We start from the raw sequence: 18,536 nt of genomic DNA, 5'->3' as shown, positions 1-18,536 counted from the left end.
AAATTCATGAAACATTAGTAAGAACAAGCCTTTTCCACTCAGTCATGATTTCTCAATGAAGTTTACACATTGGAACATATGAGCATTCATTTTAATTTATGCTTATCGTTTCATCTTCTGAAACATTTATTTGAAACTATGTCATGGTGGGTGAGTGAAAGGCTCCAGCACTCCCGCGACCCTCGTGAGGATATGCGGCTCAGAAAAATGGGTTGTTCTTCTTTTCCTTTCGGCTTGTCCCGATTAGGGGTTGCCACAGCATGTCATCTTTTTCCATCTTAGCCTATCTCATGCATCTTCCTCACAAACACCCGCAGTCTTCATGTCCTTCCTCACCACATCCATCAACCTTTTCTTTGGTCTTCCTCTCACTCTTTTGCCTGGCAGCTCCATCCTCAGCACCCTTCTAACAATATACTCACTCTCTCACCTTTGAACATGTCCAAACCATCTCAGTCTGCTCTCTCGGTTTCTTCACTACTACCATCGCTAATCCATACATCATGGCCGGCCTAAACACTGTTTTATATATTTTGCCCTTTATCCTAGCGGAGACTGTTCTGTCACATAGAACACCAGACACCTTCCGCCAACTGTTCCACCCCGCTTGGACCTGTTTCTTCACTTCATTACCAAACTCTCCACTGCTCGTTATTGTTGAGCCCAAGTGTTTGAAGTTGTTCACCCTTGCTATCTCTTCTCCCTGGAGCTTCACTCTTCCCCCACCTCCCCTCTCATTCATGCAGATATACGCTGTTTTACTTCGGCTAATCTTCATTCAGCTCCTTTCCAGTGCGTGCCTCCATCTTTCTAATTGTTCCTCCACCTGCTCCCTGCTTTCACTGCAGATCACAGTATCATCTACGAAACATCATGGTCCAAGGGGAATCCAGTCTAACCTCATCTGTCAGCCCATCCATTACTATTGCAAACAGGAAGGGGCTCAGGGCAGATCCATGATGCATTCCCCCCTAAATCTTCTTCTGATACACCTATGGCACATCTCACCACTGTTTTGCTGTCCTCATACATGTCCTGCACTATTCTAAGATATTTTTCCGCCACACCAGACTTGCGCATGCACTACCACAGTTCCTCTCTTGGTACTCTGTCATAGTGTTTCTCTAGGTCTACAAAGACACAATGTAACTCCTTCTGACCTTCTCTGTACTTTTCCATGAGCATCCTCAAGGAAAATAATACATCTGTGGTACTCTTTCTCGGCATGAAACCATACTGTTGCTTGCATATACTTACTTCTGACCTGAGTCGAGCCTCCATTACTCTTTCCCATAACGTCATTGTGTGGCTCATCTTTATTTCTCTGTAGTTCCCACAGTTCTAAACATCGTCTCTGTTCTTAAAAATGGGAACTCGTACACTTTTCCTCCATTCTTCTGCCATCTTCTCTCCCGCTAGGATTATATTGAATAAATTGGTCAAAAACTCCCCAGCCACCTCTCCAAATTGATTCCATACCTCCACTGGTATGTCATCAGGACCAACTGTCTTTCCATTTTTCATCTTGTTCAGTGCCTTTTTAACTTCCCCCTTACTAATCATTGCCACTTCTTGGTCATTCATGCCTGCCTCTTCTACTCTTCCTTCTCTCCCATTTTCTTTATTCATTAACTTCTCAAAGTACTCTTTCCATCTACTTAGCACACTACTGGTACCAGTCAACATATTTCCATTGCTATCCTTAATCACCTTTACTTGCTGCACATCCTTCCCATCTCTATCCTTCTGTCTGGCCAACCTGTAGCGATCTTTTTCTCCTTCTTTTATATCCAATCTGGTGTACATGTCATCATATGGCTATTGTTTAGCCTTCGCCAGCTCTACCTTTGTCCTAAATCGCATCTCAATGTACTCCTTTCCCCTCTTGTCAGTCTTCTCCGTGTCCCTCTTCTTCTCTTTCCTTGAATGACTTCCTGTATTTTGGGTTTCCACCACCAAGTTTCCTTCACCCCTTTCCTACCAGAAGACACACCAAGTACTCTCCTTCCTGCCTGCCTCTCTGAAAACCTTGGCAGTAGTATTCCAGTCTTCTGGGAGCTCTTTCTGTCCATCTCGAATCTGTCTCACCTCTTTCTGAAAAGCCACACATCCTTTCTTCCTTTCTCAACTTCCACCAACTTATTCTCTGCTCTACCTTTATCTTCTTAATCTCCCTACCCATTACCAGAGTCACCTTACACACCACCATCCTATGCCGTGAAGCTACACTCTTCCACAGCACTACCTTACAGTCAGTAACGTCCTTCAAATTACATTGTCTGCACAAAATATAATCCACCTGCATGCTTCTACCTCTGCTCTTGTAGATCACTCTATGTTCCTGTCTCTTCTGGAAATAAGTTTTCACCACTGCCAATGCCATCCTTTTTGCTAAGTCCACCACCATCTGATCCTCAAAGTTGCTTTGCTGGATGCCGTACTTACCCATCACTTCTTCATTGCCCCTGTTTCCTTCACCAACATGTCCATTGAAATCTGCACCAATCACATCTCTCTCTCTGACTGGGATGCTCAGGACTACTTTGTCTAGTTCCTTCCAGAGTTTCTCTTTCAACTCAAGGTCACATCCAACCTATGGGGCATTGCTGCTAATCACATTATACACAATACCCTCAATTTCAGATTTCAGCCTGATCACTCGATCTGATACTCTTTTCACCTCCAATTCATTCTTAGCCAGCTCTTTCTTGAGAATAACCCCAACTCAAATTCTCTTCCCATCTACTCCATGGTAAAATAATTTAAACCCTGCTCCTAAACTTCTAGCATTACTCTCTTTCCACTTGCTCTATTGGATGCACAATATATCAACCTTTCTCCTAATCATCATGTCAACTAACTTCTGAGCTTTTCCTGTCATAGTCTCAACATTCAAAGTCGCTGTCGGGTTTGTGCATTTCTCTTCTTCTTCTGCCGACAAAGCCACTTTCCTCCTCTTTTTTTGCCTTCGACCTACATTTTCTAAATTTCTACCTACGTCTTGCAGATTAATAGTGCCGGGGTCAGGCGTATTAAGCCAGTGTCATGACTTATCCGTTATGGGATTCGTTTGATGAATGCTCATATATGTTTGGCACAGTTTCACGCCGGATGCCCTTCTTGACGCAACCCTCTGGATTTATCTGGGCTTGGGACCGGCCTACAGGTCGTACAATATTTTGTTCCCCGAAGGGCTGCACATAGTCAAAAAAAGCCATCAAATAAACAAAGTCAACACATAAGGTACACAATTCACATACAACTTAATCTATGTTAAAGTCCAAATAGAATCAGTCAAATAAACAAAGTCAGCAGATGAGTAACGCAATTCACATACTACGTAGTCTTTAAATTGAAGTTAAAAGGGTATGGGGGTAAGAAGGTTCGAGTATAAAAAAAAAATGTAAAGGATATGTAGATTTAAAGGATATGGGGATAAAAGAGATTCAATCCAATGGCTGTCACTCCAGCAGTTGCAGGTTAAGTCATGCTCATGATCCTTATTGTACAAGTTGTGTTGGTTGAACAAGATTATGCAGTTACTCACGTTCGATGCTTCTTCAACGTTAATGGTTTGATCACAAACGCGTCACATTGTAAGCCAACTAAGCAAAGGTTGTCTGGGCCAAGGGGCAAGTTTAAGTCGGCATTTCAACTTGTCCAACTTCCTCACTACCAGTACTCACGGATGTCGTTGTATATGAGTCGAAGGTTTTGCCGGTCGTGTAGGTACTAGCCATTCATGTTTTCCTCCTCGGTAAGTATTTGATTACTAATGTATCTTGTTGTTATGAGCAAGTGGGGCTATGATAAGCGAGGCCGCGCTGCTTCAAATGCCAAAGAAATACGGTTCCAATTTGGGTACTAAGATTTCACAGAATGATTCTTAGTCCACTGAAGTCGTCACTAGGGGCGTCCCATGTTAAGTATTCGCAACATTCGGTCCAAATTCAGCAGAATTTATTGGAAGGATGGATGGATATACCTGTTAAAATCTCAAACAATCAATGGGTATTTGGCCTGGATTTCAAAACCATAATTTTACTACCTCATTTTACTACCTCGCTGTGACTACCATTACTTTTTCAAGCCTTCCTCCTGCCTGCCTTCCATTTGATTAACTGTTTATCCATCCATCCATCCATCCATGATCCATCCATCTTCTACCGCTTCCCTGGGTCAGGGCGTGGGGGACGTAGCTTCAGCAGGGATACCCAGACTTTCCTTTCCTCAGCCACTTCTTCCAGCTCTTCTGGAGGGATCCCGCGGCGTTCCCAGGCCAGCCGAGAGCCATAGTCTTCCCTGGAGTCTTTTCCGGTGGGACATGCCCGGAACACTTCACCAGGGAGGCATCCAGGAAACATCCAGATCAGATGCCCCAGCCATCTCATCTGGCTCATCTCAATGCAGAGGAGCAGCGGCTCGACACTGAGTCCCTCCCGGATGACTGAGCTTCTAACCCTATCTCTAAGGGAGAGGCCAGACATGCTTCAGGGAAAGTCATTTCGGCCACTAGTTTCTGGGGTCTCGTTATTTTGGTCACGACCCACATCTCATGCTCATAGGTGAGAGTAGGAACATAGATCGACTGGTAAATTGAGAGCTTTGCCTTTCGACTGAGGTCTCACTCTACCACAACAGACTGATACAAAGTCCGCATCACTGCAGACGCTGCACCGATCCACTTTTTGATCCCCCGCTCCATTCTTCCCTCACTCGTGAACAAGACCCCAAGATACTTGAACTCTTCCACTTGGGGCAGGATCTCATCCCTGACACGAAGAGGGCACACCACCCTTTTCTGACTAAGGACCATGGGCTCAGATTTGGAAGAGCTGATTCTCATCCAAGCTGCTTCACAGTCGGAAGTGAACCGCTTCCAGTGAAGGTTGGAGATCACAGCTTGATGAAGCCAATAGAATCACATCATATGCAAAGACCAGAGATGTGATGCTGAGGCCACTAAACCGGACACCCTCTACACATCGGCTGCACCTAGAGATTCAAAATTGGTGACAAGGGGCAGTCTTGGCAGAGCCCAATTCTCTCAGAAACAAGTCCGACCTATTGCCAGCAAAGTGGACCCAACTCTAACCCCAGTCATACACGGATCAAACACCCCGCATCAGGGGGTTCGGTACCCCATACTCCTGAAGAAACCCCCACAAACCTCCCCAAGTGATATAGTCGAACACCTTCTCCAAGTCCACAAAACACATGTAGACTGGTTGGGCGAAATCCCATGCACCCTTGAGGATTTTCTACTGTTCCACAGCCAGGACGAAAACCACATTGCTCCTCATGAATCTGAGATTCGACTGGATGGGCCCTCCTCTCCAGTACCCCTGAATAGACCTTACCAGGGAAGCTAAGCAGTGTGATCCCCATTCTTAAAAACGGGGACCACCACCTCAGTTTGCCAGTCCAGAGGCACTGTCCCTGATGTTCATGCGATGCTACAGAGGCGTGTCAACCAGGACAGCCCCACAACATCTAGAGCCTTTAGGAACTCCGGGCAAATCTCATCCACTCCCGGGGCCTTGCAACCAAGGTGCTTTTTAACCCCCTTGGTGACCTCAACCCCAGCGATAGAAGAGCCCACCTTTGAGAACCCAGACTCAGCTTCCTCATGGGAAATTGTGTTGGTGGAATTGAGGAGGATGAAGTATTCTTCCTACCAACTCACAAGGTCCCTAGTCAAGGTCAGCATCACCCTATCCCCACAATACACTGTGTTGATGATGCACTGCTTCCCCCTCCCGAGACACTGGTTAGTGGACCAAAATTTCCTCAAAGCCGTCTTGAAGTCATTCTCCATTGTCTCACCAAACTCCTCCCACACCCGGGTTTTTTGCCTCAGTGACCTCCGAAGCTCCATTGCACTTGGCCAGTAGGTACCTATCAGCTGCCTTGAGAGTCCCACAGGGCAAAAATCCCCAATAGGACTCCTTCTTCAGCTTGATGGCATCACTCACTGTTGGTGTCCACCAATGTGTTCGGGGTTGCCGCCACGACAGGCACCGACCACCTTACAGCCACAGCTCTGATCGGTCACCTCAGCAATGGAAACATCAACTCTGACTCAATGTCCCATGCCTCCCCTGCAGCATGATCAAAGTTCGTTCGGAGGTGGGAGTTGAAATTCTTTCCGATCGGGGAATCTCCCAACCATTACCAGCAGACCTTCAGAATTCATTTGGGCCTGCCACGTCGGACTGGCATCTTCCCTCACCCCAAAAGCCAACCCACCACCAAGTGTTGATCAGTTGAGAGCTATGCCCATCTCTTCACCAAGTGTGTTCAAGACACGTGATCGCAAGTCTGTCGACTCAACCTCAGTCAATCATCAAACTGCAAACTGGTGTCATGGTGCCAAGTGCACATGTGGACACCCTTATGGCTAAACATGGTGTTCGTTATGGACAATCCGTGATGAGCACAGATGTCCAGTAGCAGAATGATGGATTCCCCAGAGGGAGCACTGTCCAGCACTCCCTCTAAGGACTCCAAAAAGGGTGGTTACTCTGAACTGCTGTTTGATGCGTAGGCACAACAATCAGTAAGGACTGTCCCCCTACCTGAAGGCGGAGGGAGGCTACAGTCTCATCCACTGGGGTAAACCCCAACATACAGGCCAGAGCCCGGGGGAAATAAGGATGCTCACACCTGCTTGGCGCCTCCCACCGTGGGCAACTCCAGAGTGGAACAGAGTCCATCCCCACTCAAGAGGAGCCCAGAGCCCAAGCGGTGCATAGAAGCGAGTCTGACTATATTTATTTGGAGCTTCTCGACCTCATGCACCAACTCGGGTTCCTTCCCTCCCAAAGAGGTGACATTCCATGTTCCTAGAGCTAGTTTCTGTAGCCGAGGATTGGATTGCCAGGGTCCCCGCCTTTTGCCACCGCCCAGCTCACATTGCAACCAACCCTTATGGTCCTTCTCACAGGTGGTGAGCCCATGGGAATACTGTTCATCCAATTGAGCAATTATAAGCAGTACTCCAAATTACCCTTAGGTGTGATTGTGAGTGCGGGTGGTTGTTTATCCATGCCCTGCGATGGGCTGGCGTCCATTTCGGGGAGTACCCCACCTCCTATCTGAAGATAGATGGGATAAGCTCTAGCAGTCCCCCGACCCATGTGAGGATAAGTGACTCAGAAAATTTAAACTTATTTGTTCTTACATCTGGAAAATTCATGAACTTCAATGGTAAGCAAGCCTATGATGTACTGTGTGTCACGATCCTGCCGCTCCAGCCCGGGCTGCGCGGGTTCCCGCGCGCTCGCGCTAATTGGGAGGCACACACCTGCACCTCATGCGGACTGATTATCCTGTGTATATATAGGACCCCGATGACGAATGGCTCTCCCCCAGATCGTTGTGATTCCTATGCCTAGTTCCCGCACTCCCGTATACCTGACCTACCGTGTACCGACCCTCGCCTTTTCTGACTATCACACTAAGCCTGCCTCTTCTGATACTGCTTCTTTTCCTGACTGACTCACTGATCATTGACCACGGACCGAATAAAGGCTTTCTGTACACTACCTGCTTGCCTCTGGAGATGTGCATTTGGGTCTGCCCTCGAGCCTCATTCGTGACAGAATGATCCGGCAAAAACAGGACCCAGCAGGAAAGACCCGGCGTCGCCGGGACCAACGCAATGTAAAGGACCAAGCCTGTCCAATCCGGGTAGGCTCCATGGCATCCTCCACTTCCGTGTCATATGCTCCGCCGGCGAGCTACGAATACGTCCCGACGACGACCTGTCCGGCAGCCGGCACCGCATATTCTTCTGGACTCTGACTCTTCGGACTATAAGGAGGACCTTGATTTGTATGATCGGCTGCTTGAGTACAACTTCAATTATTTCGATTACGAATCTCTTCGCCCGATCTTCAATCCCGGCCAGTTTGTTTCACCTCCCCGCATTTCCAGCACCCGAGCGTCTTCGCCCGGTAAGTCCGAGTACACCAACCCGTTTGTGGGAACCCGCTTGGCCATCTACCCGGGACCTCCGCGTGGCGGTCACAGGAGACGCCCCGGCCAAGCGCTCCCTTGTGCCTCCCGCTGCGCGGCAACTAAGACACCGTCCTCCCACTCCTCGCCGACAACGGTGAAACCGGCAGACCCGCAGCTGGTGGCGAAGCTTCCAGCCCAGAGGGAGGAGGAGCTGCCAAATCACGAGGTGTTGTGCCGTGAGATGCGGGCGGAGATAGAGCGGCGGAGCGCCAAATTGGCGGCTCTCACGGGTCAGGTTCAGCAAGGATTGAAGAACCAGCCGAGCTACGCTGACATCGCGACTACTACTGACTTGCTGCTGATGCAGATTCACGCTGCAGTGGGAACGGATCCGTCACCTCGCCAAGCACACATTGTAGTGGGAACGGGTCCACCTACTCGACACGCCAACGTTGCAGTGTCGACGGACTCGTTACTGACTCTTGCTCATGCGGCAGTTGGAACTGACCCGCTCCCGAGACACGCCCACATGTCAGTTTTGACTGACTCTCTGCCTACTCTCGTTCACGTCGCTGTGAGAACGGACCCGCCACCGCGCCACGCCTACATTGCTGTTTCAATGAATGCACTGCAAGCTCACGTGGCCGCACCACGCTCCTGCTTCGTCGGCGACCGATCCGCGGTTGCCCCCCGTTCCTGCTCCGACGGTGATGGGCACGCCCATACGTTCCCGTCCAGGAGGTGGCGATGGTGCCGCTGCCTTCTCACGTTGTTGTCCAGGAGGAGGTGGTGATGCCACTACCGCCGCCTTCTCACGTTCCCGTCCAGGAGGAGGTGGCGATGGTTGCGCTGCTGCCGCCTTCTCACGTTCCCGTCAAGGAGGAGGTGGCAATGGCGATGCCACCGCCTTCTCACGTTCCTGTCCAGGAGGACCGGCGGCGACCGGTTAGCGGACGCCTTCTCACTTCCCTATCTTGACGGCGACAGGAGCTGGGGAGTTCTGTTGAGCCACCCTGGAGCAGGAGAGACTTCGGGATGGCTGTGATGGTGATGGTGGCGGTCATGGCTCTGGTCCTTCTCTCCATCATCCTCTTCGCTCCTGATGGCTCCCAGCCGCTTCATGACCTGGCCTCGTAGGTGACCAATCCACGGTTGCCTCCTGACCAAGCCTCGGTGGCGACCAATCCCTGGTCGTCTCGCAACCACGGCGTGGGAGGTTCTCGTCCGGAGCAGTTGCCTGCCTCGGTCTGGTTCCTGCTTCGCCGTTTGGTTCCTCACCGAGGTCCCGAATCGCCCCGTGGGGATCCTGGTGCTTGACGTCCGGGTCGTCCTCCTGACCTGTCCACCTGGACGCCTCGCGTTTGGTGGCCTGGATGGCCACCAGACTGGGGTTGGGGGGGGTCGTGTCATCATCCTGGGATGATTCCTCAGCTTTCTAAGGATCATTGAGACCCCACGAGGTGATATCTTGCATGGAGCTCCACTCCGATTGAGATTGACCATCATGTTTAGCTTCTTCCTTCTTCTAATGATTGCTCCAACAGTGGACCTTTTTTCAACAAACTGCTTGCCAATTTCTCTGTGGCCCATTCCAGCCGTGTGGAGTGGTACAATTTTGTCTCTGGTGTCTTTGGAAAGCTCTTTGGTCTTGGCCATGTTACAAGTTTGAGTCTTACTAATTTTAGGGGGTGGACAGGTGTCTCTATGCAGCTAATGACCTCACACAGCTGCATCTGATTCAGGATAATACATGAAGTGGAGATGGACTTTTGAAGGCGGACAAACAGGGTTTTGAGGGTCAGAATTTTAGCTGTTAGACAGGTGTTCAAATACTTATTTGTAGCTGTATCACACAAATAAATAAAAAAATGTCATGTCATTATTAAAGCTGCTTATCCTCACAAGGATATCAGGAAATGTGGAGCCTATCCCAGCTAGCTTCAGGCAAAAGGCAGACTACACCCTGAACTGGTCGCCAGTCAGTCGCAGGGCAGATATCGACACCATCACTGAGAGAGAATCGCTCCCACGCTGCCTGCACCCAGGGCAGGTGTATGTACCACGACACCATCAGTGACTCTCTGTCCTAACGTACAAACTCCAATTCTAACGAAGTTGGGATGTTGTGTAAAACGTGAATAAAAACAGAATACAATGATTTGCAAATGATTTTCAACCTTTATTTAACTGAATACATACAAAAAAAAAAATACCTACTGCTCAAACTATTGACATTATTGTTCTTCAGTCACTTATTTTTGTATTTGATGCCTGCAGTACATTCCAAAAAAGCCAGGACAGGGGGGAAAAAAAAAGATTGGTAAAGTTGAGGACACACGTGTTTGGAACATTACACAAGGGAAAAGGTTTACTGTACTGGAAACAGGAAAATATGATGATTGGGTATAAAAGGGGCATCCCCGAAAGGCTCAGCTGTTCACAACCAAGGATAGGCTGAGTTTCACCATGTTGAGAACAACTGCATGAGAAAGTAGTCCAACCATTTAAGAATAATGTTTTTCAACATACAATTCCAAGTAATTCAGGGATTTTATCATCTATGGTCCATAATATCATAAAAAAAAAAACTTCAGGGAGTCCAGTAGAATCCCCGCACCTAAGCAGAAAGGCTTACTAGTCCCTCAAGCGGTACTGCATTAAAAACCGGTACCATTGTGTCAAGGATATTGCTACATGGGCTCAGAAACACTTCTAAAAACCATTGTCTCCTCACATAATTCGTTGTACTGTACAACTACAAATGCAAGTTAAAATTCTACAATGGGAAGTGAAAGCTAGATAGCAAAAAACACCCAGAAATGGCGTTGCTCTTTCCGAGCTCAAATTCATCTGAGATGGACTGAGACAAAGTGAAAAGGTTTCTGTGGTATGACAGGTCTACATTTCAAATTGTTTTTGAAAATCATGAACGTTGTGACCCCTCGGCCAAAGAGGGAAAAGACCATCCATATTTTTTATCAGCGCAAAGTTTAAAACCCATCATCTCTGATAGTATGGGGTATGTTAGTGCCGATGACATGGGTAATTTCCACATCTCAGAAAGGGCCATTAATCCCAAAAGGTACATACAGGTTTTGGACCAACATATGCTGCCATCTAATGAACACCTTTAAGGGGATATTCCTCCATATTTCTGCAAGACAAAGCCAACCTAGAGAACATTCTGCATGTGTTTCAACAGTTGGACTTTGGAGTAAAAGAGTGTAAGCACTAGGCATGGCTGCCAGCAGTCCAGACCTGTTTTCCACTGAAATTTGCGGTGAATTATGATGCACAGAATACAAAAATGGAGACCCTGGACTGATAAGAAACTGAACGTAATTAATCTACCAAGTTTGGAAAAATATTACACCGACAAAGCTTCAACAGTTAGTATCCTCTATTCCCAAATGCTTATTGAGTGTTGTTAAAAGGAATGGTGAGCTCACACAATCGTAAAAATGCAGTTGTCCCAGCTTTTTTGGAACATATTACAGGCATCCATCCATCCATCCATCCATTTTCTGAACCTATCGCAGCTATCATCGGGCAAAAGGCAGGGTACGCCCTGAACTGATTGCAAGCCAATCACAGCCCACATTGAGAAAGACAACAGTCATACTCACAATCACACCTAGAGGCAAAGAAGATTCTCCAATTAATACATGTTTTCGAGATGTGGGATAGAACTGGAGGGCCAGAGAAAACCCACAGATGCACGGGGAGAACATGCAAACCCCACACAGGTGGGGCCGGGATTTGAACCCTTGTCCTCAGAACTGTTATGCCAATGCTCTAACCAGTTGTTCCAGTGTGCTGCTTCAAATTCAAAATGTGGATTTTTTTCAAAATTATTTTTTCATTTGAGCCCTTTCACATACACATCATATTTTTACTACCAAAGTCAAATTGCATTTACTTTTATTGTAAAAATTATGTATTACATTTTGTAATTTGGCGTCACGGTGGGTCAGCTGGGAAAGCGTTGGCCTCACAGTTCTGAGGTCCCGGGTTCAATCCCAGAGCTGCCTGTGTGGAGTTTCCATGTTCTCCCCATGCCTGCGTGGGTTTCCTCCGGGTTCCTCCCACATTCCAAAAACATGCAACATTAATTCGATACTTTAAATTGCCCCTAGGTGTGATTGTTAGTGTAGCCGTTTGTCTCTATGTTGTCATGGTCCTGCCGGTCCAGCCCTGGCTGTGCAGGTTCCCGCGCGGCTGTTTGGGAGGCGCACACCTGCGCCTCATGCTGTCTGATTGGCCCTGGTGTATATAGGACCATGGGGACGACTGGTCCGGCACCAGATCGTTGCGGTTCATGCCCCGTTCCAGCACTCCCATATCTCTGATCCTTTTCCCGTGTGTACCGACCTCCGCCTGTTCTCCGACTGACCCCGTAAGCCTGACTCCTTTGATATTCCTGCCTGATTTGATCGATCTCCCGTGTACCGACTCCTGCCTGCCTGCTGACCTGCTCTCTACGCCCAACGTCCTGACCACCGCTGCTGCACCTGACTGCCTGCTCGATCCCCGACCTTGGAACAATAAACGTTTTTCCCGAATTACCTCTGCGTCTCCTGCATTTGGGTCCTACTTCCGTCTCGATGGGTTGTGACATATGTGCCCTGCGATTGGCTGGCAACCAGTTCAGTGTGTACCCCGCCTCCTGCCCGTTGACACCTGGGATAGGCTCCAGCACTCCCCGCGACCCTCGTGAGGATAAGTGGTGAAGAAAATGGATGGATGGATTTTGGAATTTTACATCACACCTGATTTTGATTGCTCTCTTTTGGCTGGTTCCAATCATGACACCCAACACAAACAATACGGATGCAATAGGAGAGTCACACATTGGCTTTAGATAATGTTCAGAAATATTATTCATTGGAATTTGATGGAAATAAACTACATGAAAAAGAGGCAAATGTCTGGTAACTATTGAGTAGTCAGACCAAAACATTATAATTCAAACCATGGACAATTGAAGCCATGGACAAAAGTTACTTAAGTTCTACATTATCAATAAGGGTTAAGTATATATAAATAAATATGTTTTGTTGTTGTTGTTCGTTTGTTTTTCATTCCATACATGAATACTTGACAGCTCTTTCATGTTGACTTAATCAAACCATCCAACTATAGATGATGCGACAGAGTCTGGCGCACTATTTTGCACAGACATTTTCTTGTCAACAGTTCTGCTTGTCATTTTTATTGTGGTAAGAAATGGAGGACAAATTATAAAGACGTGTGTTTTTCAGAAATAAACATTTGTCCTTCATTCCTGAATGGCTATCATTCTGTTTTACATGATGATCACACAGTCAGTGGCTCATATATCATCTGGTATTTTTTTTTTTATAGCAAGTGTTTAACATTTCCCCAATTGAAGCATATATACTTCTCTCTAAAAATGCTGGAACAGTGAGGGCAATGCTATTGCTATTGAGTGTTTGTGTGTTTTTCTTCCCTGATAAGTCGGACTTCCTCAGAGACATTTCAAAAACATATATGTTAGGTTAACGGAGTACGCGTAAAACGTCCATATGTGGGAATGTGTGAGTGGTCATTTATTTTTTTTTTATCTGTTCCTATCTTTTAATGTTTCTGGAGACTTCTTTGGAACTGCTATCAAGTGTTTCATCATCAGTGAACCCTGCCCAAGAAAAATCATGACTACCTATCCAATCCACATCTGGTTCTTAGTGCACCAATGGTTTCTATTGTTTTCAGAACATTTCAGGTACTTGTACTGTATTGGCTTCAACCAATGTTCAGTTTCTCAGGTTCACAATTGCCTATTTTTTCATTCATACACAGCCTTCTGGTTTTCAAAGTTGGTTTCACCTTCAAATTTATAAATTGTCTGCACAGGCAAAACCGAAATCTACAAGAGATTACTATTTGTTGTTTGAATAATCAATTTCATACAGAGGGGTCCACATTAATATTTTTCTCTGGTTTTGAAATGCATCCATCCATCCTTCCATACATCCATCCATTTATTTTCTGAGTGGAACAAGGGACGCGGGAGTCCTGGAGCCCAGTGGTCAAAGGTCAGGAGGCAGGGTACACCCTGAATTGGTTGCCAGCCAATTGCATGGCACATGGAGACAGAAAATGGTCATGCTCACAATTACACCTATGGGCAATTTAGAGTGTCCAATTAATGTTGCATGTTTTTGGGATGAGAGTGGAAACTGGAGTGCGCGGCAAAAACCCACTCAGGCACGGGGAGAACATGCAAACTCCACACAGGCGGGGCTGGGATTTGAACACCGGTCCTCAGAACTGTGAGGCCAGCACTTTACTGCTTCGTTACTGTCCTGCCCTGTGTGTACCACATTCAGATATACTAAAATAAAAGCATAAATTTTAATCTCTCATCTCATATTCATCTTTTGAATTAAAACTCAAATGTTTTCACTTGCTAGCAAAAACTGGCCTTCGATTTGGCCTCAATGTTGCACTATTTTTGGAAGTACTCTAATGGAAGTAGCAACAGTAGAGGTTGTGTCTCTGTGAAAAGCACAATTAAACATTTTAGTAAGGCCTTGACTTTACCTGGGTCCAAGCTCATCTTCACATCTCCAGGTAAACTCTCCAAAGCTCCCATAGCGCTGATTGTAGTGATACAAAACTCGGTGGAGTGCTGGGGCACCCAGGTCCATCAGAGTGTTATATGCTGTCTGCTGCTCCTTCCCACTGGTGTATCCATTAAACAGATTGTAGATTTTATCGGCTATGTCTGGATGGGCACAAACGATCAGAGACAATCTGTCGCAGGCAACACATTGATGAAAATGACAAGTGTCAGCCAAATAAGAGAACTTTTGGAGATGTTTGAAGATGTGCTCAATTGCCACATTCGAGTTGTATCCCCATGTTTTGTATGCCAATACCCTGTTCAAGAAAAATACAAATGCAGTCCAATTTAGGATTTGCATTTCACAATATCCCATTTGCAGGAAATAAAACTGACAACAGCATGGCCTGGAGGTATCATAATTCAGTGGCTGGCGCATTTTGAAATAGCTAATTTCAATCAGCAAAGCACAAGCAGGCTAACTGTTGACCCATGTAGACTAACATCACTTTTAATCAACAAAAGATAATGTTTTTCCTGTAAATCAGCCACAGAAGAACCTCCCAAATGACAATGTTTAATTTGGAACAAGAGAGCTCAGACTAATGAATAACACTTGAAAACGCTTGTCAAGCCCATATCAATATACATTTTGTAAAAACTAACTAAATACATTTCCATTCCATTCTCTGCATACACATTATTTGTAAAAAAAGACAACCACACACAACTCACTGAGGCAACTATACCTCGAACTAAGCTTTGATCTCCTGTGTATCTTTCCTCACCTTGAGCCTTGACATCATCCACTGTTGGACATGGAGTTTTAATGGTGACCTCACTTGGACCGGAGCGACGCCCAGTGTTGTCAACTGCCCACAGTCGGAACCTAGACAGACAAACACGCAATATGGTACCCTATACAGGCCATGTATGCTGGACTGCATCTTATTTGAACATTTATATTTGCCATGATGACTCCACTTTTTGAAGAAAGCCTCAATTATTTCTTGAGACAGACTGACCTCACAAATGACAAAATTTCTCTGAATTAGGTCTCCATCCAGTGGCAGAAACGCTCATTGCATCCATATCAAGTGCAACAGGAATAGGGCAGTTACTGGAGTAGAAAAATATGTACTGGCTTATCCTCATCCCTGACCTAATGCAAGTCCAGAAGACAGTTCAAGACAGAGGCCAGACAAGGAATTTAGATGTGCATCTAACGCAATGGCAACTTTTGGATGGACTCTCTCTGAATAGAAAATATATGAAGTGGGAAGAGAAAGAGTCTTGGCTCAGTGACATGAATGAACTGCCAGACAGAAAGAAGTGTAGGAGCCCTGCTGTTGTAAAGATTTAAAGAGCATGTGTAGCTCATGGTAAATACAGTACATCAAAACAATTCATGTCGTCCAATTTTGTTCCATTTTGTTTTTTGCTCCTGTTTGATCTTTTTCTCACCCGTCCCTCCGTCTCTCCCCAAGGCCACGTCATTTCCTCTTTAAGATGTGTGTATTACCTCACACAAGGAGAGTTGTCTGCAGGCAAAGTGTGAGCATGTGTGTTAATGTCTGTCTTTTGATAAATCTTCTTCTTCTTTTCCTTTCGACTTGTCCCGTGAGGGCTCGCCACAGCGTGTCATCTTTTTCCATCTTAGCCTAGCTTCTGCATCTTCCTCTCTAACTTCAACTGGCCTCATGTCTTCCCTCACCACATCCATAAAGCTTCTCTTTGGTCTTCCTCTCGCTCTTTTGCCTGGCAGCTCCATCCTCAGTACCCTTCCACCAATATACTCACTCTCTCGTCTCTGAACATGTCCAAACCATCGAAGTCTGCTCTCTCGAACCTTGTCTCCAAAACATCCAACTTTGGCTGTCCCTCTAATGAGCTCATTTCTAATCCTATCCAACCTGCTCACTCCGAGCGAGAACCTCAACATCTTCATTTCTGCTACCTCCAGTTCTGCTTCCTGTTTTTTCTTCAGTGCCACCGTCTCTAATCCGTACATCATGGCCGGCCTCACCACTGTTTTGTAAACTTTGCCCTTCATCCTAGCAGAGACTCTTCTGTCACATAACACACCAGACACCTTCCGCCAGCTGTTCCAAGCTGCTTGGGCCCGTTTCTTCACTTTCTTAGCACACTCACCATTGCTCTGGATTGTTGACCCTAATATTTGAAGTCCTCCACCCTCGCTATCTCTTCTCCCTGTAGCCTCACTCTTCCCCCTCCACCTTTCTCATTCACGCACATATATTCTGTTTTTTTCGGCTAATCTTCATTCCTCTCCTTTCCAGTGCATGTCTCCATCTTTCTAATTGTTCCTCTGCATGCTCCCTGCTTTCACTGCATATCATAATATCATCTGCGAACATCATGGTCCAAGGGGATACCAGTCTAACCTCACCTGTCAGTCTATCCATTACTACCGCAAACAGGAAGGGGCTCAGAGGTGATCCCTGATGCTGTCCCACCTCCACCTTAAATTCTTCTGTCACACCTAAGGCACACCTCACCATTGTTCTGCTGCCATCATACATGTCCTGTACTATTTTAACATACTTCTCTGCCACAGAAGACTTACGCATGCAGTACCACAGTTCCTCTCTTGGTACTCTGTCATAGGCTTTCTCTAGATCCACAAAGACACGATGTAGCTCCTTCTGACCTTCTCTGTACTTTTCCACAAGCATCCTCAAGGCAAATAATGTATCTGTGGTGTACTGCCTATTTGTGGGAATTGGAAATTAAAAGATCATTTTGAAATACTTTCAAAATTCCAAAAATGAACCCAAATTGCTGTAATTGTCACTGCAGATCACAAACATATCAATGAGCCTTACCTCATCATCCTTTGTGAAAGTTTTCAATTAATTACACTCATTACTGACAAAAAGTAATAAATCCACAGTTAGAAAAAAATTGAAGTGAGACCTCAGAATCTGAAGATGAATGCCAAATCCCATATTTCTAATTTGGTCATTTTTAAACTCCAAGTGCAAATTCACACTCCCAAACTTTGAAACCTGAATGCAAGAATAAAGACACTGGGAGAGAAAAGTAATAAGGATTCTAGTGACCCATGACTGACAGAAGGACTTAAAAATAGATAAAAATAATAAATATTTTCCATTTTTAGCACTGCAGAAAACCCATGGCCATGCCCTTCCAATGCATCACTATGGGTTTCCCAGGAGCTTTGATGAAAATGTCTTCCTTTTCCCTTAAAATTACTGTAGTTATGACCTCCTGTAATGGTTACAGAAGTCTTGTCTTATAGTACACACGGATACATACAGTATCCTATAAACAACAAATCCAACACTTCCAATTAAAGCTACAACTTATTATTTTTTTTAATGGACAGCAGAAAGACACATGGGTTGAAAGTCTGCCTGACAGACAATAATTGCAGTTTAAAAACTCAGATCATGGTGTGTGGGGCATGTTTTTCCTGGACATGTGTGGGTTGTCTCCAGGTACACATTTCACAAACGTGTCCTCGGGTAATTAAATACTTAGATATGTATATGAGTATGAATGGCTATTTCTCTATGTGTGCCATATGATTTAAGTCCTGGGTTTATGCCATTTGTCTCCAGGTCACCTGACCCTGAAAAAGATGAACCGTAGCAACTGGATTGATGGAATTTTACTGTTGTTTTCTGCTGCCATTTTTCATGCATTCTGTCACACAATGAACATGCTTTGAAGACCCTTTTCCAGCTGTTTGGTACACCTGTGGTCCTAACTTGAAGTGTATTGATGGAGTGGACACTTTAAGTGTTTGATCATATGAACGGAAAAAAATGAGTGTAGCTTACATATATGTGCTGTCAGGCTCCAGACAGCGAATGATCATGCTGATAGAGGAGGACACGAGGTTTGGGATGTCACCTAACATCACACATGGAGACCTGGCACCTGACAAGATGTCATCCACGAAGCTCAAAAGGGTTTCTAAGGCACACAGAGACACAAGAGA

General features: G+C 45.9%; 1 protein-coding gene and 1 long non-coding RNA gene across 2 annotated transcripts in view; one reads left to right on the top strand and one right to left on the bottom strand.

The window, feature by feature from the left end:
• Nucleotides 1-18,370, top strand: part of LOC133510387 (uncharacterized) — a 45,616-nt gene extending 27,246 nt beyond the window's left edge. Inside the window, exon 3 of the long non-coding RNA XR_009797595.1 lies at nucleotides 18,154-18,370. This is a non-coding gene — a long non-coding RNA (uncharacterized LOC133510387). The remainder of the gene's footprint in view (nucleotides 1-18,153) is intronic.
• The window catches only part of LOC133510384 (astrotactin-1-like), a 442,032-nt gene that overhangs the window by 27,159 nt on the left and 396,337 nt on the right, over nucleotides 1-18,536 (bottom strand). Inside the window, exons 20-22 of the mRNA XM_061838217.1 lie at nucleotides 18,376-18,511; nucleotides 15,337-15,437; nucleotides 14,527-14,710 (exon numbers count right to left, since the gene is read on the bottom strand). Coding sequence (XP_061694201.1) covers nucleotides 14,527-14,710; nucleotides 15,337-15,437; nucleotides 18,376-18,511 — 421 coding nt within the window. The remainder of the gene's footprint in view (nucleotides 1-14,526; nucleotides 14,711-15,336; nucleotides 15,438-18,375; nucleotides 18,512-18,536) is intronic.

Source organism: Syngnathoides biaculeatus, chromosome 13 (genome assembly GCF_019802595.1).
Source record: "Syngnathoides biaculeatus isolate LvHL_M chromosome 13, ASM1980259v1, whole genome shotgun sequence".
Taxonomy (NCBI): Eukaryota; Metazoa; Chordata; class Actinopteri; order Syngnathiformes; family Syngnathidae; genus Syngnathoides; species Syngnathoides biaculeatus.
The sequence above is the reverse complement of the archived record's forward strand: the minus strand, read 5'-3'. Positions and strand labels throughout refer to the sequence as shown.